This window comes from Myxocyprinus asiaticus, chromosome 43 (assembly GCF_019703515.2).
Source record: "Myxocyprinus asiaticus isolate MX2 ecotype Aquarium Trade chromosome 43, UBuf_Myxa_2, whole genome shotgun sequence".
Taxonomy (NCBI): Eukaryota; Metazoa; Chordata; class Actinopteri; order Cypriniformes; family Catostomidae; genus Myxocyprinus; species Myxocyprinus asiaticus.
This window is the reverse complement of record NC_059386.1, coordinates 7,799,922-7,818,715: the sequence shown is the minus strand read 5'-3', so window position 1 is coordinate 7,818,715 and position 18,794 is coordinate 7,799,922. Positions and strand designations below refer to the sequence as shown.

The following is an 18,794-nucleotide window of genomic DNA, read 5'->3' as shown; positions in this document are numbered from 1 at the left end:
GAATAAATAAATGTATTGATTTATATAGTATTACTTATATAGTCATTGTAATAAAAGTGGCCCCTTTGTTCTCAAAACCGTAGGTTCGTTTATGTTTAAATGGTTTTACTGCGTTTTATTTGCGCAAAATCAAACACACTAGGGCATTTATGGAGGAAGTGCCAAAACTCTATAGACGAAACAGCCAATAACGAGTGATCTTGTGGACTAGATTCCGTGTTTACAGGACGATACAGTTGATATAGTGTATGCAGTAACATGGACAGTGACAGTAAACCCACGTTTGATCCTAAAGGTAATGAATTTTTGAACACACTGACACCTGTGTTCTAAAGTGCAAATGTTCCTTTCGGACGTTTGAACTTTGCATGCTTGAAAGGCAAATACAGATTACATTAATTAATATCATATTAATAAAGTACATTTATGTGTAAACGTTATTTTAGATCTATTTGTACAACTTTGTCTTTTATTGTACTGATAACATGCACAGTGTGCTGGTGGAGTCACATGATCGTTGGCAGTGAAGGTATCACGTGACTTAAATTAGCTTGTGCGAAGTCCGATTCTTTTAACGAGTCGATTCGTTTCAACGATCGGTTCATGAAATCATTCAATTCGTTTGAGACAGATCGTAGCACAAAAGGTGAAGCGTTTACGTTTAATTTAAAAAAAAAAAAAATTAAGTTAAAGATTTATATTTTAGTTTAATACTACCGTTTCCCACTATTTTTGATTACATTATATAGATTACTTCAAATAATGTGTTGTTAATTGTTCCAAACATATCCCCAAACATGGTTCCAAACATGTTCAAACCTGCTGAGATTTTTTTTTTCTTTTTTTTTTTTCTCACAAAGTCGCTTATAAATTTGGACTGTTGAGGTGTGCGATTTTTCGGGTTTATTTCCATAATACAGTCAGATTTTTGGGCTTCCAGATCATGTCGTTCCAAACCCCTTGGACTTTCTTCTGTGTTACACAAAAGCAGATATTTTCCAGCATATTCTGGCTGTTCTTTGTCATACAATGAAAGTGAATGGGAAAATAATTCTTCCCCTTCGCTGTAGCTTTAAAATTTAATTTGTGTGCATACATTGCACTTTAGTATGCATTGTGCCAAGTTTGACATCAGTGAGACATGTGAGAACCAGTGATGTTTCATGTCATTGACAAATTAAGGAATACATTGACAATTTACAGTCTAAATACATCAAAAGGAGTTTTTTGTCATTGTTGTATTTGGCTTGATCACTGAGGTATTGAATGTCAACTTTCTTTAAAGGTGCACTAAGTAATTTTTTTCCTTATTAAAAAAGTTTAAATTCTAAAGGCATGAATTGTAATTTTGCAGTATATGTAGGAAATCATGACCACTCACATTAAAATGAAGACTCCAGTCATATCAATAACCTTATAAAAGCTGTTTTAATCTACATGGAGAGGGTCCGCACATGGGGGCTGACATGTTAGAATCACATGACCAGCTGTATACTATTCGCTTAATCTCAATAACCTTCCTGTTATTTGACACTTTCACTCATTGATTAAAGTAATCATGGCTGACTATGAATACTAAATTTCTACAATGGCATCTGAAACGGAAAACTACTGATTTTAAACGATGCTGCATCCAAGCCACTAGGTGTCAGTGTAAGTCCAAGATGACACAAAGACAAATGTTAGAGTGCACCTTTAACGCTGCTTTGAAAAAATATTTATTATGAAATGCATTACACCAATATATATGTGATTAATATGAATATGACCATAGAATGAAATATCAAGCTTAAACATATTATAGATTTACACACATTTGTATCCAAAGTGACATACATTACTGTAACAAGGTTAAGTATGGGAAAGGAGGAGGCAGGAACTGGCTGAACAGTCAAAATAATATTTAAAAAGAACTTAAAAAGTCGCACAACATAAATACACACATGGCAGCTGCATGTGGCTCTCTCTCTTCCGAACTGCCGTGTTCCGCTGCATTATCCCTCTCCTTGACTGATTAGCCCTCCTCCTCATCACACTCATCACACTCATCCCTTCTTTGCCTGAGGCTGGGGAACCCCCGGCATGACGTACACCGCCCCCCCCCCCCCCCCCCAGCCCCACTGGCTGCACCTGCCAGTAGGCTTTTCTCTGCCTCTCTAGGGCTGGGGAGGGGGATGAGGGGAGGGAAAAAACAAAAACAAAAAAGAGGAGAGGGAAAGGGCAAGGTGGAGCGACAGTGAACTGCCGCGTTCCGCCGCATTTATCCCTCTCCTCGGCTAATTAGCCCAATTGGGGTACGGGCGTGTGTAGTCACAGCCCGGCCCCGCCCTCCTCCTCGTCACAGTTACACTTATAGCAGGATCAGTGTTCTTGGAGCATCCTGAGTTGAAGTGTCTTGATCAAGGACACAACAGTGATAGTTTATAGATCGCCCTTGCAGGGTTCAACCCTATACCCTTTACCAGTCCTACTACCTACTACTACACCCCACCCCGCCATCACTCACTGGATACAAAACAAGTGCTTCAGAACCTAACAAGGGACATCCTATATCCTAAAATGTACATCATACATACTAAGGTTGTTCTTGCATCTTAATTTGTGTCTTAGAGCACCAGCATTTGAGGTACAATCCCCTACGGGACTCCTGGGTCCTGGTGTCGGCCCATCGGATGAAGCGTCCATGGAAAGGACAGGTGGAGAAACCGCCAGAGGACAACGTCCCACGATATGACCCAAACAATCCCCTCTGTCCCGGCAGTGTGAGAGCCAATGGAGAGGTGAGCCATTGGACATCCTCCATGGTTTAGTTACTTATATTTATTTCAGCAGACATCTAGCTTAAGGGAATATTTTGGGTTCAGTACAAGTTTAGTTTAATCGACAGCAAATTGGCACAATTACTACGCTTACAAGGACACCAGAAAGCGGGTTATTGCAGGAAAGCAGTGTTCTTGTTTACATGCACTGCATAAGCGGTGTACTCTGTACTCCCATATACATGCTGCCTGGTCAGTAAACAGCTTTCTCCAGTGAATGTAATTACCCCATGACGCTTGTGTAAATAACAAACATGGTATCCGACGACGAGTTCACTATATTTATTTATATTTATTCTCTGTTGCTTTGCTTTATTTCCTGATATTCCATAGTTGTTGCTGTGTTTGTTTCCTTACATTTCTATCACAACCTGCAGCGGAATTGCACTTCAATAGTGGGGTTTCCCTTTAGGCAAAACTCCAGGATTCCTTCAATATATGAGCGCATTTACACAAATGTGAGGGATCGTCAGTATTTTACAGTGGTGTTTATAATTGGGTATATTTGATAGTGTATGTGCTTTTCCCACTGTACTCCCAGAAATGTTTTGTTGACTTGTTGTTGGGCTCCATCCTATGACGTTTGTTATTTGGTCTGTTCCACACACATGCACACTCTTCAAAAACCTGTTAGAACGCTGCATATGTGTTTAAATTACCACATAAGCAGCTTTCTCTGGGAGAAACCTAGGTGTGTTAAACCGCTTTCTCTTAATCCCTTAAATGGCGTAAGGAAATCAGTGTTCTTGTTTACATGACGTTTCAGAATGCCTCTTCAAAAACCCTGGAATAACCCACATTCTGAAGTGCATGTAAACATAACGCTGAATATTCCTTTAAAGGAATAGTTCACCCAAAAATGAAAATTCTCTCATCATTTACTCAACTTTATGCCATCCCAGATATGCATGACTTTATATCTTCTGCTGAACACAAATAAAGATTGTTAGTAGAATTTCTCAGCTCTGTAGTTTCATACAATGCAAGTGAATGGGTGCCAACATTTTGAAGCTCCAAAAATCACATAGGTCAGCATAAAAGTAATCCATATGACTCCAGTGGTTAAATCCATGTCTTCAGAAGTGATATGACAGGTGTGGGTGAGAAACAGATCAATATTTTAGTCATTTGTTACTATAAATTCTCCTCCCTGCTAAGTCAACCTCCACTTTATGTCTAGAAGGGATTCCTCTCTCGTCAACTTCTTGCGCATGCGCATTCTGTTAAGATGCTTTCCCCTGTGCTTTTTTGCCCATCTCAGCGTATTAATGATGGAAAGCATTAGAAACTTCAATAATATAACATTATTATTATTATTATCATTATCATATATTGACTATTTGCACCAGGTGTAAATACCATCCACATAGTGCAGCTATTTGCACTGAAATAGTCTGGTGGAAACAAAGAAATTAAAGACAAACTGCTCCTTGAGTGTCTCTGCAATGGCTTCGTGTGATAGGACGGTATGAATGTGCTTTGTCCATGCAGATGACCTGGGTTCTAATCCTCCTTTTGATCCAGTTTTCCCCATCCTGTTTTCTGTCTCCACTCTTTTTTTATTATAAACAATTTTTATTGATTCCATTCAACAAAAAAAATAAACATAACAGAAAATGCGGAATTAAATTATATAAAATTAAACCCTTCCCCCCGAACATTCCCCACACTCCCTCCTCCAATACCAAGTTTAAATCCTTCTCCCATAATCTCTTGAGAGAAGCCGAAGCTCTGTCCCCCAGGCTCTGAATTAGCAGGGAGTAATACACTGATCTGCCACTTTAGGGGGGTGTATGCTACTCCCAAAAATAGTACAGAGCAGGTGGCGCAGCTGTAAATACCTAAAGAACTGAGACCTGGGAATCCCAAAATGTTGAACCATATTTTCAGAATCAGAATCAGCTTTAATGCCAAGTATGCTTACACATACAAGGAATTTGTCTTGGTGACAGGAGCTTCAAGTGTACAACAATACAAAAACAACACAAAAACAGCAGCAAGACATAGATAATAATAAAAAATAAAAAATAAAACTAATTATACACATATGTACAGACACACACATACATACATACATACACACATACATACATTTTCAAAGGATCTCAACACTCCACTCTCATATAGGTCACAGAGCGTATTAACCTCTCTCACAATCCACTCTGACCAGCAGAAAGGGGACTTATTAATACATAATTTTGGGTTCAGCCATATGCTCGAGGCTACATTTAATTAAATGTCCGAATTAAAAACTTTGGACACTTTTGTCCATACCGAGTGCAATTGCTAGATAACAGGGTGTAACTTAACTTCTCCGGTTTGTTGACAGAAAGGCTTTGCAATGGTGAAATAGGGGCAAGAACTTCCTGTTCAATACAAAACCAGGGAGGGGCTATCTCAGTGGGGAGCGACAAATGAGCCGAATGCATAATAATAAAACAAAATCTTGGGTAGGACTAGCCCACCTTTGTCAGTCGGCTATGTAACTTAATGAAATGTAATCTGGGACGTTTACCATTCCAAATGAAGGACTTCGCTATGCTATCAAATTGCTTGAAATAAGAGAGGGGGACATCTGTAGGGAGAGATTGTAGCAGGAAGTTGAATTTTGGAATTCATTTTAATAACATTAAACTTCCCAATTATAGATAAATGGAACGAAGCCCACCTGCCCACATCGCTCGAAAAACTTTTTATTAAAGGGTCAAAATTAACTCTAACTAAATCACACAAATTTGCTGGGAATAAAATACCCAAATACTAAATGGCCTGTTTGGGCCACTGGAAGGTGCCTGGCTGAAAAGCCATTACCAGGCATTATGCTGTCAGAGCCAAAGCTTCGGATTTAGATCAATTCACTCTGTATCCTGAGAATTTAGAAAAGGAATTAATAATTCTGTGGAGGCAAGGCATAGATCTAGTAGGGTCAGAGACAAATAATAAAATATCATCTGCGTAAAGCAAAAGCTTATGCGCCACACCTCCCGCCACCACCCCTGGAAAATCATCCTCCTTTCTTATCACGGCTGCTAATGGTTCCAGGGCAAGACAGAACAATAAGGTGGAAAGAGGGCATCCCTGCCCCTATCCAAAGTAAAATAATCTGAAATTAATCCATTTGTTTGTACCACCGCTATCGGGTGTCTATAAAGTAACTTAATCCACCCAATAAAAGTATTCCCGAACCCGTACATTTCCAAAATCTTAAAAAGATAATCCCATTCTATCATATCAAATGCCTTTTCGCCGTCAAGTGAGACAGCAGCAACCGGAGTCTGATCGTTCGCCACTGGCCACATGAAATTAATAAAACGCCTAATGTTATCAGAAGAGCTGCAGCCCCGAATAAACCCCACCTGATATATATGTATAAGAGATGTCATAACTTTACTTAATCGGTTAGCCAAAATTTTTGACAATATTTTAAACGTCTAGCTGGCTCAGGGAATTTGGATGGTAACTCTTACACTCGCTTGGATCTTTGTCCTTTTTAAGAATCAGACTGATCCGGGCTTGCGTCATGGTTGGTGGAAGCTTTCCATTCTTTAATGATCCCATATAAACTTCTAGCAAAAGTGGAGCCAGTTCTGTAGCATATGATCTAAAAGCTGTCTGGCCCCAGAGCCTTGCCTGTAGGCAAGGCCTTAATTACCTCGCCAAGCTCCTCCAAGGTTATCTCAGAATCAAGAGAATTTCTTTGCTCAGTCGTCAGTTTAGGAAGTTTTAATGGTTCCACAAAGTTTCTAATATCTTCATCAGTAGATGAAGACATGGAACTATAAAGATCAAGATTCTTTAAAAGCATTATTTATATCAATGGCTGAGGTAAATATTTCACCACCAGCAGATTTCACTGAGGGAATGGTAGAAAAAGACTCTCTCTGTTTTATATATCTAGCCAGAAGTTTTCCTGCCTTGACACCGACTCAAAGTATGACTGTCTTGCCCTGAATAGCCAAAACTCCACCTTCCATGACAAACTAGTATTATATATGTATTTCAATCGGGTCAGTTCCCTGAGGCCATTAGACGACATTCAGCACTTCAGCTCTGCCTTGGCACTTTTAATACTCCCTTCCAATTCCACAGGTTCTCATGCTTTGGATTTTTTGGTGAATGAGGCATACTGTATGATCCAGCCCCTAAGAACTGCCTTAAGTGCCTCCCAAGCCACGCCCACAGAGGATACTGAGGACCAGTTGGTCTCCATATAGACATTGATTTCAGCCTTTAGCTTTTGTTGGAATTCAAGATTTTGCAAGATTTCACAAGATTTTTAGAAATAATATTTCAGCTCTGTAGGTCCATTTAATGCGTAAACATTCAATAAAGTGAATGAGGTCCAAAACTTTTAAGCTCCAAAAATCACATAAATGCAGCATAAAAATAATCAGTATGACTCCAGTGGTTAAATCCATGTCTTCAGAAGCGATCCAACCTGTTTTGGGTGAGAACAGACCAAAATTAAACTCATTTTTCACAATAAATCTTGACATCAGTAGTCTCTTTGGCAATTATGATTTCAAGCTCGATTACACTTCCTAGCACCATGTAGCGCTCTGCGATGTAAGCACTTGGAAGTGTAATCGAGCATGTAATTATGATCATGCATAGAGACTGGAATGGCAAGATGTACAGTGAAAAAGGAGTTATATTTTGGGTCTGTGCTCAACCAAAACTGATAGGATCGCTTCAGAAAACATGAATTAAACCACTGGAGTCGTATGGGCTACTTTTATGCTGCATTTATGCGCTTTTTGGAGCTTCAAAGTTTTGGTCACCATTCACTTGCATTTTATGGACCTACAGAGCTTAGATATTTTTCTACAAAAATCTGTTTGTGTTCTGCAGAAGCAAGAAAGTCATGCACATCTAGGATGGCATGCGGGTGAGAGAATTTTCATTTTTTGGGTGAATTATTCCTTTAAAATTTTTATTCCATTTTAAGAAGACTTTAAGACTATTTTCTGAAATTCATTGATGGATATAATATTTTCTCTTGCCTTTTTTCTTGCTGCCCCACTGTAGCGCAGTTTGTAGTTTATTTACAAGTATGATTTCCACTTATCCAATGAGAACAGTGAACAAAGAGTTGTTCTGCTAAAATGATTTACAGGTTTTAAAAATTCATAAGCTGATACTTATAAGCTCTTGAAACCTCTGGCTAAGCCTGAAGCATTATGGAAGCCTTTTAGGAACTCTGGTTAAACCCTTTTCTCTGGAAAGTAATGTGTCTATTTGCTCTCTATGTACGTTTACTCTGTTTCCCTATGTGCCTAATTGATTTATATGGCAATGAATATTTTCAGATGAACTGCTTCTTTAAAAGCTCACTTAAGCTTGACAAATGCTCTTGGATGAATGTCTCATTCCTGGATATTATTATTTAATGATTAATCAAGAAAGTTGCTAGACTACTTGACACTCTGACAAGATGTTGATTATTATGGACTCTTGAAGTTTGGACACTATTTGATTGCTTCATTTAGACGTCTGGCTTCGAGCAGATTGTCTATCCAAATATGTCAACCTGAGGAAGAGCAAATGGAAAGAAAGAAAGCGCTCTGGGATGTTTTATCCACCAGACTGTGATTAAACAGAGGCTACATCAATCATTTGATATTTTCCACTCTTTTATTTCAGGTGAATCCTCAGTATGACAGCACGTTCATGTTTGAAAACGATTTCCCTGCTCTTCAGCCAGATGCTCCAGACCCTGGTATGATCAACTTTAGTCCATTTAATAAAATGTACAATAAAACACTGAATTTGAAGGATTAAAAAAAAAAAAAATCCTTATCTAGTAAACACAAACTGGAGAAGGTAATGTAAATTAATTGGTTAAAATGAATAAGAACCCTGATGATAATAAAATTTTTTTGGTTAATTGTAACATGGTAATCTTTGAAGTACCTTTGAGTACCATGTAAAACCACAGTATTTAATCATTTATTAGTATGTGATATATCAAATTACCATGGTATTACCATCTGATACCCTCACTGTACTGTGTTATAACAGTAAAAGTAGATGGTCAGTGTTCCTGCAAGTTTAATTGTAAGGTAATTCATGTTCAGTTATGGGCTGTATGTTTATGAAACCGTTCATTCAAATGTGTTAATACATTGTCAATAACTTGAATTTCTGGTTCTAGGTTCAGATCATCACCCACTTTTCCAAAGCAAAGCAGCCAGAGGTGTTTGGTAAGAAAACTTGAACTCTTTTTCAACTGATTTATGTCCTAGGCATACTCCCATTTTGACGGGAAAGCTCAGCGACTGCGTATAGTCGAACGCAAGCCCATCAAAGTATACTCCATTTGACGGTGCGTGCATACAGAGGCGGTGGGCGCATGCACGAGACGACTGCTATAAGACACCGGACTATTTCTCTTCAGGACTTTAGACTGAAGAAAGATGTCTTTATATTCCTTCAGACTCGAGTTATACAAAAAAAGACATCTCCTGATCTCCTCACACACATGATCTTGACTTTCAAATCCACTGTTGTTGTTTTCACATTCATCTCCTCTAATTTACCGGCTACTACATCTTCTCCTAGCACTTCTTCGTGACATCAACAGCTCAAATATGAGTGTTGCTTGCAGCCTTGTGGACACACTAATTAGTGCAAATAACTTCAGGCGCAAACACATTCTGCCCATTAAAAGATGCACGCTTATACAAATCGGGCTGCACACATTCCGAACTCGAGCACTCTGCTGATGACGAAATTTGTGTCACACATGTTGTACATGGACTTTCATTGCCTGCATCTGAACTAAGTATACTTTAGGCTTTATTAATTAGTGGTGTTTGCCGTTTTGGAACTTCCACGAGACTGAGCCATTAAATTAGACATGCCTCCCCTTTTCCAAAACACTGCACTCCAAAGATAGCATTGAGACTGATACCGAACAGTAGAGCAGCAGTGCGTCTTCTTACGTTTGGACTTAAGATTTTTCCCTGTTGGATGATAAAATGGGTGATAAAAAATCCAAGGAACCTTGGGGAATATCATAGACTCTTGGGACCAGTAAGCAACCACCTAGCAACCACCCAGAACAGCCTTGCAACTGCAAAACGACTCTCTAAAAAGCACTCAAAACACATTTGACCTCCTGTCACCTTGTGGGGTTCGAACCAACATCTTTCAGTTACCAGCAGGGTTGTGTAAGTTACTCAAAAAGTAATCCATTACAAATGGCTTATTACTTATCTAAAATTCTGATCAAATTACTTTACTAATTACTTTATCAAAAAAGGAACCACATTACTAATTACTTTACCATTCAGCTATCATAGAAACACAAAAAGATGTGCATATGAACATATGGATTCATATTATAAACGCATTATACTTAAATAATATTATTTATAGAAAAATCACACTGGAGAAACATATCACTGGAGCACTGTTAAGTTCCCAGCTGCTTCAAACGCTCCACCATCATCCCTGTCCCAAAGAAACCCAAGATTGCTGAACTTAATGACTACAGACATGTCGCCCTGTCGTCTGTGGTCATGAAGTCATTTGAGAGACTGGTGTTGGGCCACCTGAAGGACATCACTGGACACTTTCTGGATCTCCTGCAGTTTGCCTATCGAGCTAACAGGTCGGTGGATGATGCAGTCAACATGGGACTGCATTGCATAATGCAACATCTAGACAGACCAGGGACTTATGCAAGGATCTTATTTGCTGACTTCAGTTCGGATTTCAACACCATTATCCCAGCTATTCTCCGGACTAAATTAAACCAACTCTCTGATGATAGTGAGATGATAGTGGACTGTAGGAGGAACACCCCAGCATTGACCCTGCTCACCATTCTAAACAGCACTGTGGCAGCAGTGGAGTCATTCAGGTTCCTGGGCACAGGACCTGAAGTGGGAGACCCACATTGACTCCATTGTGAAAGAGGCCCAGCAGAGGTTGTACTTCCTTCACCAGCTAAGGATGTTCAACCTGTTACAGGTGCTGCTGATCCAGTTCTACTCAGCAGTCACTGAGTCTGTCCTCTGCAAAAACTGTCTGGTTTGGTTCAGCTACCAAGTCAGACGTCAGAACACTTCAAAGGATAGTCTGGACTGCTGAGCGGATTATTGGTTCTCACCTTCCCACCCTCCAAGAACTGTACACCTCCAGAGTGAGGAAAATATCGCTTTGTACCTCATTCACCCAGCACACTACCTTTTTGAACTGTTGCTTTTCTTCTAAAGTCTATTGTTTTAGAGAGATGAAGGCTATTCCCTGCATTACTGTTTTGAAAAAAGAATCTCTAACCAGGATAGAGAGGGAAGTGAATGGCCAGATGCACAACAGATGGTTTGAGAAATAGACTCCTCACAGGTCCTAAACTTGCAGTTTCTAAATGCCAAAGACCTGCACTGCTGCAAGAGGATTCTTGGACAAACAGAAAATTTTAAGAATACAAATTTATTTTAATAGAAATAGCCATTTGTAACATTCTAACTGTCTCTAAATCGTCACTAAACTACATAAATGTACATTGTGACTGAAACACATTCCTATTTCAGGTTTATTCTCATTCACATATGTCCAAGTATTTTGGCTATTAAGTTAACAGTGGTCTGTTAAGTGCTGAAGCGGTCTCATATGCATCAACCCGAGTGGGGTGGCCACCGCTGAGGATGCCATATGCCCCAGGAGCCTCTGAAAAAGTTTCAGTGGAACCGCTGTTTTCTGTTTGAACGCCTTCAAACAGATCAACACCGACTGGGCGCGCTCTTTTGTGAGGCGCGCTGTCAAAGAGACTGAGTCCAACTCCAAACCGAGAAAAGAGATGCTCTGAACCGGGTGGAGCTTGCTCTTTTCCTAGTTGACCCGAAGCCCTAGTCGGCTGAGGTGTGAGAGCACAAAGTCCCTGTGTGCACACAACATGTCCCGAGAGTGAGCTAAGATTAGCCAGTCATCGAGATAGTTGAGAATGCGAATGCCCACCTCCCTTAGCGAGGCAAGGGCTGCCTCTGCGACCTTCGTGAAGATGCAAGGAGACAGGGACAGGCCGAAAGGGAGGACCTTGTACTGATATGCCTGACCCTCGAATGCAAACCATAGGAAGGGTCTGTGTCAAGGAAGGATCGAGACGTGGATGTACGCGTCCTTCAGGTCTACCGCCGCGAACCAATCTTGATGCCGGATGCTTGCCAGAATGAGTTTTTGCATCCGCATCTTGAATGGGAGTCTGTATAAAGCCCGGTTCAGTACTCGCAGGTCCAAGATTGGCCGCAACCCACCACCTTTTTTCGGTACGATGAAGTAGGGGCTGTAAAACCCCTTCTTCATCTCGGCCGCAGGGACAGGTTCTATCGCGCCCTTCCGTAGGAGGGGGTCAGTCGCCGAGCGCAATTCCTGCATCAATCCCAGGGCAGAACTACCCTCGTGCAGTTCCTTTAGCACCTTGGCGGACTTGCAGGAGAGCCATGGCGTGCAGGGCAGAGGCGGCTTGTCCAGCGGTACCGTAGGCCTTAGCCGTCAGAGATGACGTAAACCTTACAGGCCTTGGACGGGGGCTTTGGGCACCCGCGCCAGGTGGAGGCACTCTGCGGGCATAGGTGCACCACAAGCGCCTTTATCCACCGAGGGAATTACCGAATAGCCCTTGGCTGCCCCACCATCGAGGGTAGTGAGGGCGGGGAAGCTGAAAAGATCGGGACCGGGCAGTAGAAAAGTGCCTCCCACAACCTTGTCAGCTCTTCATGCACTTCCGGGAAGAAAGGAATGGGGGCGGGGCATGGCTTTGAGCGGCGCCGTGAGCCCAGGAACCAATCATCGAGCCACGAGGGTTCAGGGAAGAGCGGAGGGTTCCACTCTAGCCAAAGCTCGCGGCTGCCCGGGAAAGCATGTTGTCATCTCCACGTCAGCCTGTGACTGGGCAATTGTCCCCGAAGGGAGAGCCCAGCTGAGGCTTCCGCGTCCAACTGGACGAGCCTGCTCTCCGATGCTGCGCTCGAGAACTCATCACTTTCGCGGGCTCCGAATAAGAGGTCGAACTCGCCATGAGACAAGCCGGCGTACTCATCCGGAAGCCCTATCGGGGCAGACAAGCGTGCTGGGGAATGGGAGGTCCGCGGGGGATACACAGCGGAGGCGGTCCCATTGGGGTCCCCAAATCGCCCCCAGTGCTAGCCGCGCTGGCCTCATACCCGTAGGTAAAAGGACCGAGGCGGGGAGCCTCTGGGGTGGCTTGCTTTCTTACAAAGGCGAGCCGCGACCGCATCGTTGCCATGGACATGTCCTCGCAATGAGTACTTGACCATCCATGAACGCTGTCTCCGCATGAGCTGTGCCCAGACACGAAAGACAATGATCGTGACCGTCAGAAGGCGAGAGATAACGAGCGCAACCAGGAATAACACACAATCGGAAAGGCATCTTTAAAAAGATGCGTCTTTAAAAAGACGTTCTGTGTGTGCCGCTCTTTTAGAGAAATATACTCTTTTAGAGAAATATACTCTTATTTCTGCCGAAGCGCCCAGGGGCATTCTCTGCAGTGCACCAATGCAGAGGAGGGAGAAGTCGCTGAAATGCGCCATCAGATCCAGCAGAGGTGAATGAACAGTTGTGGGAATTCAGCTCAGTGAGCATGACCGTTCGGCTCTGAAGAGAAAATCTGAATGAGTGGTTGCATACCAGCTCCTTTTATACTCGTATGTCCGGGGGAGTGGCATGCAAATACCAGTCGCCAATTTTCATTAGCCTTTTATCAAAGACCAGAGGTGTCTCGGGCTCCCAAGAGTGACCCCTAGTGTCACTACATCGCCACAACGTCGAGTGAGTGACAGATAGGGAACTGTACATTATTCCAAACTTTTGGCCGCCAGTGTATATACGAACATGGCCGCCATTGGCCAATCATCAATGAATTTGACGGCGAGCATGACAAACAAGGCTGTATCTTGGTTATGCTTTGGCCTATTAAAACTAAACTTGGTGCATGTGATAGCTATCATACCCTGATGGTACCTGAGTAATTTTGGAACAGTGCCACCTATTGGTCAATATATATGGAAAATAGCTTTCATTGCTCATAACTACTTAATAGTGTGGCCTAAAATCCAGATACTTTAGCCTATAATCATGTTCATGAGACTGGTCTCATCCAGTTTCTTGTGTTATGGTTATGGCAATGATGCCATATTTCCCATGGTCTGCCCTATTGCCTGTCCACCATTTTGAATTTCATTGAAATTATACTTTTTCTAACTCCTCCTACAGCATTCATCTGATCTTGACTTGAAACTTGACATCATGCTTCTTTGTTTGCTCAAAGTGCTGATGATGGGCTTGATGGGATGATATTGCTGCTTGCGGAACATGGCCAATTCAGCTATTTGACAAGGTTAACAAAGGCTGATCGGAATGAAACGCTGTGGACATATTTGAATCTGCCCGAGAGATTTTTTCAAAATTTGATAATTAAATTGGCCACTGGTTGATGCTGTTACATTTTACGTGTGCGTTAATGGTTTTGTATTGCGCAGTGTTTCACAAAAACAAAAGTAATTCATATCTTTGATAGCTGTCCTCATTTTAATCAACTTTGCCTGAAGAACCATTGGTGTCAGTCAAATCATTCATGAAATATTTGAGATTACATAAAGTCTACATTTGTGAACTAGTCCTAGGCCATTCATCAGACCTTTAACCAAATGTGGCCTACATCATCATTACACCACGCTAGTAAAAAGTTATCAAAAGCTTTTTGAAAGACCAAACCATTCTCCTATAATGCAACAACAAATTTTATGCCAATTTTATATCTTTTCAACGCTTTGGTTAATCGACATGAAACTTTATATTGTGCCAAAATAACCACTGCCTGACAATACCTTATCAATTTGGTCACAATACCACCTATTGGTCAAAAGTGAAATTAAATTCTATTACATTAGAAGTATTCGGTTCATGGTTTGATTTTCGGCAGCCACATTTTCTGCCATTGTTCTGCTTGGCCCTGGAATTGATGCTTGCAGCTATATTATTCAATTTATATTTATTTGACATATCCTACCTCTTCTCCACAATACAATAAAATCACCTCGCACATAACTCTATATCTGTATATATAACATATTTGAACAACATTATTGCCCTACTGTAGTTTCCTCGATATATTTATCTGTTGTATCTTATTTTTTATTCTTATTTCACTGTTTATGTATATATGTTTATATGTATATTTCAAATGTTTGTATGTATATGTTGTACATGTATATTTTTTGCATTCTCTTTGCACTGGAAGCTTCTGTCACCATGACAAATTCCTTGTGTGTGTAAGCAGACTTGGCAATAAAGCTTATTCTGATTCTAATTCTGATTCTGATTCTGAAAATGTAGACTTCTGTCTCTGCAGAGCAAAAATGGGCATTTTTTCCAATCAGTGGGCTTTTTCAAACTGGGATGGGCATTTTTCAACTGCTTTATACATTTTGCCTGCTACATTGAGATTCCCAACTTTCACTGGATAGTTGAAAAACGCCCATCCCAGATTGAAAACAGCCACAGATTTGGAAACACCCATTATTGTTCCGCAGAGACCTATACTTCGAAATACACTAACTGAACACTTCATTAGGAACACCTGCACACCTACTTATTCATGCGATTATCTAATCAGCCAATCATGTGGCAGCAGTGCAATGCATAAAATCATGCAGATAAGGGTCAGGAGCTTCAGTTAATGTTCACAGTTCACAGTTCAGTTAATGTGATCTCAGTGATTTCGACCGTGACATGATTGTTGGGGCCAGATGGGCTGGTTTGAGCATTTTTGTAACTGCTGATCTTCTGGGATTTTCAGGCACAACAGTCTCTAGAGTTGACTCAGAATGGTGCCAAAAAACAAAAAAACATCCAGTGAACGGCAGTTCTACGGACAGAAATGCCTTGTTGATGAGAGAGGTCAATGGAGAATGGCCAGTCTGGTTCGAGTTGACAGAAAGGCTACGGTAACTCAGATTACCACTCTGTACAATTATAGTGAGCAGAATAGCATCTCAGAATGCACAACACGTCAAACCTTGAGGCAGGCTTCAAAAGCAATAGACCACATCGAGCACTTTATTAGGATCATAGCCTTCCTAATAAAGTGCTCAGTCAGTGTATGTCTAGCCCAAGTAATGTGTTTAAAAGTAATTACCTTAATGGAAAGTCGCTAACTGTAATCTGATTACAAGAATTTAAAATGCAATGTGTTACACTACTTTTACCACTAGGTTACAACACTCTAATTAAAAGTTGAGGGACTGTTTCTTAAAACAGTCTGAGATTCCAGATAACATTAGCACAGATTGCCGTATATTGGAGAGACACTGAGGGACACTTTGTTAGCACAGTGCCTTAGCTCGTTTATTCTGGCTCTCGGCCCCTCTGAAGCAGTGCTAATAAACTATTTCCCTGTGTTTAATCGTGCAGCGTGTAGAAATTGATTGCGCTGCTGGAACGGGGACACCTCTGGAGACTGTTAGCAGTGAGAAAAGAATTAAATGATTTTATGTTCTCCATTAGAGCTAGAGTCAAGTAAAGGCTTTTGCCAGCATTAAATGTACCCTGATGAGGTGAAGTGTAGCTTATTTCAGTGTATTATGTGGATTATTTGAGGCCATTGCTGTAGCACAAACAGTGCAGGATGAGTTACACTGCTGAACTTAATGGCTAGGGTTAGGGGTTTGTTCAAATCCCTAGCTCTAAAGTATGATAAATAGTAATGCCTGCCTAGGTAAACACCACTAATGAGACATTTAAAACATTGATCCATATTTCATTACTTTACAGTTAGTTTTGTTTGCTTCTTTGTGACCATGTCATGTTATTAACACTAGGTGGTGCTGTTATCAAGTAGATGAACAAGGTAGTTAAATCCATTTATAAAAATTAATTTAGCTCTTCTTTATGTGCATGTTGATTTGCACATAGTCCAAACCTAACCTATTGTCTTTAAAAGAGAAAGAGACACCATCAGATTGTCTAGTTCCCCAGTTCCCACGATCCCTAGCTATCTCCAACTTATTTGGACCACTGTTTTGAAGGAGGAAGGGAACTTGAAAAACACAGCACCTGTGTGTGCAACCATCCAATTAGTGTTGTAGCAGAGGAGGGCATAAACACACAGACACTGCCAACTGACGCACATCTCTAATGTTCTGGGATCTGACATGGTTTTCAAAGTAGTAAGAATAGTGCTCGAGGCACAAACAAATCAAGGACGCTTAATAGAGAGAACTGGCTGCCCCACATAAAGCCTGAAATAGGAGACACTGGAAAGTTTGCTGGCACAGCTGCTGGAATTCGTTCAGAGCCAAGCATGGACTGAACTACACATTCATTGGGGGGGAAGGTGGGGTATAATAGATAGATAGAACAAAAACTGATAGATCACAAGACAGACAGATAGACGAATGGATAGAACAAAAGATGGACAGATGGATAGATAGATAGATAGATAATAGAACAAAAGACTGATAAATCACAAGGCAGATGGATGGATGGATGGATGGATAGATAGAAAAAAAGACAGACAGTGAGACAGACAGAATGTTTTTGAGATGACGTTCTGACAAATTTTGCTGTTTCCTGTTTGTTTCCAGTAAGGTCATGTGCTTTCACCCCTGGTCTGACATCACCCTCCCCCTCATGCAGCCCCCAGAGATTCGCAAGGTGATAGACAAGTGGGCAGAGCTGATTGAAGAGCTGGGTGCTACATACACATGGGTGCAGGTCAGTACTAAAGCTGTCTAATTCTCGTGCACCTGTTACATTGCATTCACAAACAAATAATTAAAATGCAGTATTAAAGTGATAGTTCAACCAAAAATGAAAATTCTATCATCATTTTCTCACCTTCATGTTATTAAAACCTGCAAGATGTTATTTCTTCTGTGGAACACAAAAAGAGATATTAGGCAGAATGTTAGCGGTGACTGGAAATTTATGGGATTTGAAATGACATGGGGGTGAGTAAATGATGACAGAATTTTAGTTTTTGGGGGAACTATCCCTTTAAGACACTTAACTAAGCTTAAAAAAATCAAACATGCATGGATCACTCTCTCTGAGACGTATAGCAACTTAACACATTTGCAACATTTGTTTCCTGAAGAAAGTTCTCCTATGACCAACAGAGCCATAGGGACAAGGGTGCGTAAGAGTGTTTAAAGGTGTCAGGAACACTGTTCGATTGGGTTCGGTCCCAGTCTTTCTCTTCTGCACTAATTGGATCAATTGGGAGATGCTCTTCACTCAGGGTGTCTTATTGTTGATCAATGTCAGGGAGAGCAAAGCGCTCGTCTGGCCTCGCTGGACATATTAATTCACCTGCAAGGGAATAATGAAGAACTTCATTGAAGAAAGTGTTCCTGGGATATGAATGCAGAAAATTAAGATGTTTGTGCCAAAAGATAGTCAACTTATGTGTGTGAGAGCGTTCCTGAGACTAAATGGCTTTTAATGGACTATAGATCTGGTTTAATTAAGGTATTCAGCTTAAAGAGGCCATATCTTACACCATTTTTCCCTGGAGTGCACTTATTATGTTAGTCAAAGTTTCTTTCACCAAAAACAGTCGTAATTTACATGACCATTTTCTTCACCCTCTCTCTGACCTTTTGAGAATTAGTAGTTTTTTCTACTGTAGCTTTAAGTCTTCTAAGTGTAACCGATTGGGATGTTTTTAATGTGCAGATAAAAATCACACACTGTTTATTCAATATACTGTATAATAGTCAAAATAATTATAATATATCTAAAAAGTATAATAATTCAGATAATTCATAGATTCAAAGTTATTGTTGCAGACGAATAAAGCATTGATTACTGGATGCGTTCTTTCATTCCATCTGTAACTGTGTCAGACGGATGCTTTTGGAGCGTCTCACTGTGGTTGCGTCACATTTCACTGCTTTTCAGTATCTCTAGCCAAAAATGCAGTGTTTTTATGGTGTCAAGTTAAAT

The 18,794-nt window shown here is 40.8% G+C and overlaps 1 protein-coding gene across 1 annotated transcript in view; it reads left to right on the top strand.

Moving 5' to 3' along the window:
• The first annotated feature begins 129 nt into the window (after positions 1-129).
• galt (galactose-1-phosphate uridylyltransferase) overlaps positions 130-18,794 on the top strand; it is a 196,437-nt gene continuing 177,772 nt past the window's right edge. Inside the window, exons 1-5 of the mRNA XM_051684822.1 lie at positions 130-295; positions 2,611-2,780; positions 8,463-8,538; positions 8,974-9,022; positions 17,432-17,561. Of these exons, the coding sequence (XP_051540782.1) occupies positions 259-295; positions 2,611-2,780; positions 8,463-8,538; positions 8,974-9,022; positions 17,432-17,561 (462 nt within the window). The 5' untranslated portion in view covers positions 130-258. The remainder of the gene's footprint in view (positions 296-2,610; positions 2,781-8,462; positions 8,539-8,973; positions 9,023-17,431; positions 17,562-18,794) is intronic.